General features: G+C 34.9%; 1 protein-coding gene across 1 annotated transcript; it reads right to left on the minus strand.

The window, feature by feature from the left end:
* Positions 1–1,934: 1,934 nt before the first annotated feature.
* Positions 1,935–8,389, minus strand: LOC107458894 (zinc finger BED domain-containing protein RICESLEEPER 3-like). Its single transcript, XM_016077108.1, has 5 exons — positions 8,046–8,389; positions 7,299–7,853; positions 6,937–7,163; positions 2,142–2,353; positions 1,935–2,039 (listed from the first exon to the last, which is right to left on the minus strand). Exons 1-5 carry the CDS (start codon positions 8,387–8,389, stop codon positions 1,935–1,937), a joined length of 1,443 nt encoding a protein of 480 aa, XP_015932594.1.
* Between the last annotated feature and the right edge of the window lie 586 nt (positions 8,390–8,975).

Here is an 8,975-nt window from a genome sequence, read left to right on the forward strand (position 1 = left end):
TTTGGGCGTTTAACTCCAACTTTTATACCAGTTCTGGCATTTAACGCCAGAAAAGGGTAAAAAGCTGGCGTTTAAATGCCAGTTTGCGCTATCAAATCTCAAGCAAGGTATGAACTATTATATATTGCTGGAAAGCCCAAGATGTCTACTTTCCAATGCAATTGGGAACGTGTTAATTGAGCTTCTTTAGCTCCAGAAAATCCATCCCGAGTACAGGGAGGTCAAAATCCAATAGCATCTGCAGTCCTTTCTCAGCCTCTGAATCAGATTTTTGCTCAGGTCCCTCAATTTCAGCCAGAAAATACCTAAAATCACAGAAAAACACACAAACTCATAGTAAAATCCGGAAATGTAATTTTTGCATAAAAACTAATAAAAATATACTAAAAAGTGACTAAAGCATACTAAAAACTACATGAAAATACCACCAAAAAGCGTATAAAATATCCGCTCATCAGGGTGTAAGGTGAGTTGTGATTGGCTGGCTTGGAGGTGGATTAAAATAATATTAAAATATCTCAAGTGTATAACTACTAAAACTAGATGTATCAGAACACTCGTAAAAATATCTCTAAAAATCTTTTCTGAGCTACTAGCATAAATGACACTAGTAACATATTTATTATGAGAATAGAACATGTATGATGAGGCCTTAGCAACGCTAAAGTCATCAGAGAGTGATGGTGCTAAGCTACACCAATAAACTGTGAACCCGGTTAAACCGATTTCTTATTTTTAACTAAAACAGACCATGTAACCTTATAATATCATTCAAACATCTTCTAATACTAATATAATGATAATATTATACTATTATCTCTCTTCTCTCATGAATTGATTCAGGTTCGTCAAACTGAGACTATTTACAAAAACTAGAATAAAAACTCCTTACCGATACGGTTCAAAAACTAGGTTCTTCATGATTGCGTTATCGAGCTTGCCTCAGAAGAGGTCCTGGCTTAAAGATGACATAATGACAATGAGGATTGAGATGCTTGATGATAGAGCAGAGATGTTCCCTTTACTAATCTTCTGGAGAAATCCATGCCTGCAGAAAATATCTCGCGTACTCGAAAACCGGGGTTGTTACATCTACCCTATCATAATCAGCCTTGGCCTTCTCAAGAAAAGCACTAGTAGCATGGATACTATTGCTGGATATAAAGTCAAGGTGGTGGATAATGGGCACATCATCGGTCGGAACGAAGCCATGAGAGGTGATATACTCCACAACAAAGGCCAGGCCATCGAAGTCCTTATCATTAACATCATAAGTCCCGGCAGTCTTCAGCCTCTTAGGAGTCGGGATAATCTTCCAGTCCTTGAGGACCTAAGTCCGACTTCTTCGGCGGGATTTGGGAAGAACCCTCCCCCGATGTCTTTTTATGCAAATTCTAGGCAGCCACCGCCTTTTTGGCCTTGTGAAAAACCTTCATCGAATCAAAGCTTGACACCAACTCTGAAAAAAGAAACTAGGAAAACAGTTACATAATGGATAATGACAAGACCACAACAAACAAAGAAAAATTTATAAAAAGAAGTCGGGCACTACCTAGCTCAAAACGGAAAAGAGCAGGATCCCCTAAAAACCTCTTAGTATCCAGATGAGAAGGCTCCCCCAGTGTTCTTCAAAAACACCCACAAAGGCCCTCTCCACCTCATCAAGACTCTCTAAGGGATACTTAAGAACTACAGGGTCCTTTTGCCACCAAAGAGGGAAGGTGGGTTCATTGTTCTCATCTAGAAAGAGGGGGGTGAACATCCTCAACAACCTGGACTTTGAAATAAAAGTTTTTGAAGTCATGAAAGGAATCATCAAAAATAGAAAACACTTTCTTTCTCTGAGTAGCCCGGAAAGAGATCCAAGAGGCATTCTTCTTGGCCGCCCCCGGTTTCGTCATCCCAAACAGATAAAGAAAAAGAGAGATGGTAGGTCAGACACCTAACTCCTGACACCACAGCCGAAAAATTTTCATGAAAGCCCGAGAATTTGGATGAAGCTGAGAAGGGGCCATATTAAAGTTCCACAGAATATCAGTCTAAAAGGCAGTAAAGGGAAAGGTAATACCTAATTTGGTAAAGAAGCAGTCATAAGCGTAAAAGAAGGGACACTCTGCCCGACTTAAGGGAGGGAAACTTACCCTCTCCTCAGGGTCGCACAACAACAGCTCGTAAATCTTCTCATCCTCCCTATTCTCCCAAATCCTATGGAATCTCCTAAACTTCTCACAATACTCCGGGTCTACTATAGTAACACACATTAACACTATGGAATCTAACCAGTCAGCCATACCAGGAGGGACCTTTGTAGAAATCTCAACAATATTTCTACGAGAAGACATAGAAACTACACCTACAATAAGAAAATGAAAGAGGCATCACCACCAAGCAACTCGGGAAGAAGCAAAGAACGAACAAGCAAACAGCAACACAATAACAAAAAGGCGCCCCAAGGTTCACAAGAAACAAGAAGATCACCATCAAAACCCAGGAGCACCCTTTGGAGGCAATGCAAAAAGGGAGAAACACAAGGAATCAAAACCTTAACCCTTTCACCCTTTCAGCAAAAAGAAAAATGCAAAAAGCCAGCATTTTTTCAAAGGTACAACAAGATAAAAAATAAAAACTTTTCAAGAAATAAAAACATGCAACAGCACCAGAAGCTAGCACAAAGAAGGATCGCAACTATCAACAAACAAAAAGAATGTGAAATGCACAAAACAAGTACTAACCTGTGACAAGAAGAAATAACGATGACAAGCGCACAGCAGAGTCACGAACGATTCACACCAACAAGCACTTTGAAGCTCCAGAGGAGAAGAAAAGCTTAGGGCAAATCAAAGAAGAAAGAGAAACTTCCTCCAGAAAATGAAGAAAGCAAATAGAAACAAAGAAACTGAAAGAAAGACCCCTTTGATTTCAAACAAAATGCAAAGAGGGAAAAGAAATGGCAAAAGGAATAAAAGTCCAATCAATAGGCTTTAAAAGCGCTTGTATACTCCCAAAGAGCTAACGCCCTTGAAAATGACGCAGCAATTAAAGAGGGAAAGTAAAAAATGCTTCGCGTTTCAAAATATCATTAAAGACACGAAACTCGCATGACGAGGAGCAGACCAGGCGCAACCGAACAGGTGCTTGAACACGACTTCTCCAAAGAGGTCGAAGCTCAGAAGCACAACCTCATGGAAAGGTCGAAGCTCAAGTAAGGGCACTGTTCATACCTCGGACCGAGCTATAAGGTCTAGGTTCGACGAAGACAAGGGAAAGGTTGGCCCATCAAAACGAACTCTTCACAAAAGAGCTCGGAAGATCTCCACTAAAGGCCCAAAGAAGCCCAAAACAAAAAACCACCGCCTACTAAGACGCGGTTGTTCAAAGATATGATCTTACCCACAAAAGATAAGATAAGATAACAAACGTATCTCAAAGGAAGATTGGCAAATGCCATTATAAATACACTAGATCACCCAGGTATAATTCATACTCCAATTCTACAAAAATCTGCCTAAAGTCCGTACTAATTTAAGCATCGGAGTCTCTTGCAGGTACCATCACCCACCGGTGATCAAGGACCAAGCAGCACCTCTTGCTCCAACAAGTCAGACACAATTGCCTTGACCAGACCAGAAGATCTCGTCTGAGATCGACCTTTCTGTTTCAGGTAAACCTTAGAACAGTAGTAAAGCCACACTATCTTGAACTTTCTTAAACTCTAATTGCTCTTGCTTTTCATAACTAGCTTTAATAGCACCATCAACAAACTTATTCCAGAATCATTAAAATCAACCATCAACAGCTATTCCAGTTTCATAAAGATTATAGAAAAAAAAACTTAACAACAGAAGCTGCAACAATGTTATTCTACACGAGTTCAGAATAAAAAAAAATCAGCACCATAACACCATCAATAACTCAAAATTAAAAAAATCAGCAACCAACAACTCAGAAATCACAATTAATAAAATTAACAAAACTTAACAATGCAGTGAAATACCATAGCACCGTAAACAACTCAAAATTAGAAAAATCAGTAACCAGCAAACAAGGGAGAGACGAGGCTCAGTGATATTTTTCAGCAACACAAAACTTTACCTCCAATATGATTTACAACAACAACAAAATTTAGCTCAATGATAATTTCAGCAACAAATTCAACTTTCATAAAAAAATTAAAGGCATAGTGATGATTTACAGCAATTAAATTGAAGAAAAAGGAATATGGCCGAAGAAAGCTCAACAAGGGACCAATTAACGGTGAAGGAAGCTGACCAACTGATGACCGGGGACAATAACGACCACCAGAAGAGGGACTAGATGCTGGTTCTGTCTGCTTCTTCTGCCAGTGAAGACGAGCGGGGAGGAAGTTGGCAGCGAGGAGAAGCTGAAGGTGAGACTCGAAGTAAGAAGTGAACAACGAGACAGAACAAACATGCAAACGAGCAGAGCAGAGACAGCGAGGCAGGCGCGAACGACAAAGGGCAAAATGGCGAGACAGATGGCAGGTAGAGGCGCGGTGACAGGGATGTTAGGGGTGAGCGGCTACTAGGGTTTCCCCTTCCCCCTTTCTTCTTTCCCTTACTTCCCCGCTTCTCTATCATCTATCACTCTTGTCCTCTTTTCTTTTTCTTCTTTTCAGTGTGTGTGGGTAAGTTAGAAAAATAGATAAAATTAGTATAAAAATTTAAATATTCGAAATATTTAATTATTTTAAAAATTATAGAAGAATTTTAATTAATTTATATTTAAATTATCAAAATTTGATTTAGTTGTCTTAGTAAAATAATTTTTGAAATATAAAATTTTAGTCAAATAAAATAAGAATAATTTTAAAATTTTAGTAAAAATTAAAACACTTAAATTTAAATTTAATTCTATCCTCCAATTACTTAAATTTTAAATTATATACAATACTTTATTATTAAAAGAATTACTTATAAACCGTTATTAATTAAATTCAATTTGACATAAATAAAATTTTAATTTTTTATTGCGGTTAATTTTAGAAAATAATAATCTTTAGATTTATAAAATTAATTTTTCATAATTAAATTCTTAAAAAGTCAGAGATTTATAATGCATGTAATAAGGCATAGTATAGTATTTTTTAATTTTTAACTTTTCAATATTTTATTATTGAATATTTTTTATTTTAGAAATTAATTTCTAATGAAAATTGAGAGTTGATTCTTAATAGATATTAGATATATTAATTTTTTAAAAAATTAATTAGTAATAATAATCAGATATATTAATTTTTCAAAAGATTTAAAAAATAATTTTTGTAAACAAGGTTGTTTAGAAAGCAACCATATTCTTTAAAACGAGGTTATCAGATGTATTAATTTTTTGAAAACAAGCTCTTTTTACAATTTACCACCCTATCTCTACTTGTTTTTAAAGCAATCAATATCTCTACTACATCTTTCGTGTCAGACAACCATTCAATCATTTTTTATTTTTTCTCTTCCTTATTTTTCTTTTTTTTTTTGTTATTCTTTTAATATCTTATTTTTAATATTCCAACTTATCTTCTCACTTTTCTCTCACATTTTCCTAAGTATTTTATGGAGAGAATCATAAGATTTTAAAATTAAGTTGGTATCTCTAAAGCTTTTAAAGAGTACTTCTACTTTATTCTTCTATGTCTTATTATTATATTAACAATAATGTCTTTATTAAATAAAATAATATTATTAATAAAATATAATAATTAATTTAATATAAGTAAAATAGTATGAGTAAATAAAGAGTATTAATAATTTATATTTAAATTATTAAAAATTTAGCTTATTAGAGTTTTATTTTTAGACTCTTAGAAATTATATCTTAACTCTAAACTTTTAAATACCTTTACTTTTAATTCGACATTTTTATAAAATCACTAATTTAACTTCATATTTTTAAAAATAACTCTAAACTTTTATAAAATATCCATTTTATCTCTAAACTTTTACTTTTTACTCAAAATATCCCCAAAATTCATATAATTACTATTTTTACCCTGATCTTTTATCAAATTACATTTTTATATTCAAAAATAATATTTGCGTTGGTGAAAACACTCCTCAAAATAAAAATATTCTCTTGTGATCTTCGAAAATATATATACTTGATTTTAAATCCGTTTTCGAGCTTTTTGATTATCGATTTTTATCCGATTTTTCTCAAACCAAAGTGCAACATTTTAGCCATCATAAACACATAAAAATACATCAATTAAACTTGAATTCAAGCCTTGAAAGCTCACGGTTCAACAGCAACAACAGTGACTTCCAAGTCACTTGAATTCCAATCTTAATTTTATCAAATAAACATAATCAAATCGACATATAAACACTCAGTTTCAATCACCAAACAATCAATCATCAATCAAACTTAAAGAACAAAATTAATTTTAATTAATTTACCAAACCTTATCTCTATACGAGAACTTAGGGGTGCACATGAGTCGAGTGAAGCCGGGTTTGAGGTGACCCAGACCCGACCCGAAATATAGACCGGGTCTATTTATTAGACCCGGACCCGGCCCTAAACCCGATGAAACCAACAATCTTTCAGGCCACAATTAAACCGGGTGAAAATCGGGTGAAAACCGGGCCATAACCAACCCTTCTTCAAAATTAAAACATAATCACAATCAATACCAAAGCATCATCACAATCAATAGTCCAATACTAATATTGTCTAATAACACTAAATATTTAAGTCAATACAAATAACACAATAATATTTAAGTCAATACAAATAAAATGTTAAGGTTTACAATACATAAGAATAATCATCCTCTATCAATAGCCATTAATGTTGTCAACTTGTTCCTTGTAATGTGGATGTATTAGTGAAACCTACAAAACATATAAAATTACTCATTTTTCATATAAAAGATTATTACTTGAAATAAATAAGTCACAAATAATAAAGATATCATAAATGTACCTTCAACAATCTTCTGACTGTTATCAAATTGATCAAACTCTTGATCTCCAACGTTTTGTTTAGAAGGGCACAACCAACTTTGAGTGCATATCAAAGCTTCAGCCATTAATGGTGACAAAGAGCTACGAAAGACATCAAGCACACGTCCACCGGTGCTGAAGCATGATTCAGAAGCAACAGTTGAAACCGGAATACCCAAGATGTCGCGGGCTATGAGAGAAAGAATCCTGTATTTTGAAGCATTCACTTTCCACCAAGTCAATATATTAAAATTCTCATCTTCCACAGTATCCTCGGCCAAATATCTCTCCACATCCGACTTGCTATCTGCATTAGCCTTCTCTCTTTTTTGTTTTTTTCACATATTCACTCGATTTTCAGAAACGCCCTTGGCACCAGCTGAGATTTTAATATTGTCATCCAATACAATACTAGATGAATCTCCACCATCATCCCTTCCTTTATCATCGATAACCTCTTTTTCATAAAACTTATGCAATGTATCTAATGTGAGTTTAACAACACCAGTCATGCTAGTAGATACTTCCTTGTCATAGACATCCTCCAAACACCAACAGAGATAATCTAGTTTGTACCGAGGATCCAATACAACAGCAACAAGTAACAATGGATTAAATTTGTCAACTGGTCCCCAATATTTATCATATTTATGTTTCATAGCGCATGCCATACTTCCTAACAAATCAGATTGATTGTGGCTCCAAGATGTTAATTGAGAAGCAACAGATGCAATTTCATGAAAACATATGTTAGATGTAACATGCAAGGAAGATGAGAAAGTCAAAGTTATCTCATAGAAAACTCTCAAAAAATCCATGAATAACCTAGCATGTTGCCAATCAAGGGGTGTAGGTGGACCAATTTTCTTTTTTCCCCCACTATCCTCTCCAAACCACCTAAGAAAATCAGGTTCTTAATCATAAAATCTATCAAAAGCTTTTTCAAATTTCTCGGCATGTTCCAACATTAGATAGGTAGAATTCCACCTAGTTGGAACGTCCAAGCACACAAGACTTTTAGATTCAATTAATTCAGCCTCAATGCAATCTTTAAATTTTTTAGTCCTTTGAGGAGAGGACCTAACATACCTTACAGCATTTCTAATGCTTTCAATTGAAGTGTGTTGCTCTTTAATTCCTTCATTCACTACCAAATTAAGAACATGAGCACAGCATCTCACATGCATATACTTTCCTCCACACACCAACCCACCTCTTGCACCTAATTTCCTTTGAAGATAAGTAATAGCTCCATCATTCGAAGTTGTATTATCCACTGTGATTGTGAAGACTTTTTCAATTCCCCACTCTCTCAAGCATTTCTCGATTTCTCTTCCAACAGTGTCACCCTTGTGGTTCTCAATTTGACAGAAATTTATAATTCTCTTTTGTAACATCCATTCTTCATCAATAAAATGTGCAGTCAAGCTCATATAAGTATAGTTTTGATTTGATGTCCAGCAATCTGTTGTCAAACAAATCCGAGCACATGACTTTGCCAACCATTCTTTTAACCTTTACTTCTCATCTAAATAAAGTTGAAAGCAATCTCTTGAGATTGTCATCCTAGATGGTACAGTAAATCTTGGCTCAAATCGATTTAACATCCTGCGAAACCCAATCCCCTCGACAACTTTAAATGACATTTCATCAAGTACAACAAACTCAGCTACAGACTTCTTACAATCTTCTAAGTTATAACCCTTAAAAGCATTGCATAGATCCTCTTCTTCAATTTTGGGCATGTACCCATGAAGTGTACCCTTCTTCCCCGCTTTAGTAAATATCCACTTATGAGCACTCTTTAAATGCTTATTTAGAGAATTTGTGCCATGTTTAGTAGGATGACAACCGTATTTTTTCTGGCAATGATTACATTTAGCTTGGTGCAGTCCCTTTGTCTCAGTTAATGGAAGTTGAGTAAAATACTGCCAAACATATGATTTCTTTCCCCTTGTTCGAGAAGCTTCTGGATTCTCCATTTTTTCATCAGAATTTTCTTCATTAGCTTCTGGTTCA

The sequence above is a fragment of the Arachis duranensis genome, chromosome 7 (assembly GCF_000817695.3).
Source record: "Arachis duranensis cultivar V14167 chromosome 7, aradu.V14167.gnm2.J7QH, whole genome shotgun sequence".
NCBI classification, from domain to species: Eukaryota; Viridiplantae; Streptophyta; class Magnoliopsida; order Fabales; family Fabaceae; genus Arachis; species Arachis duranensis.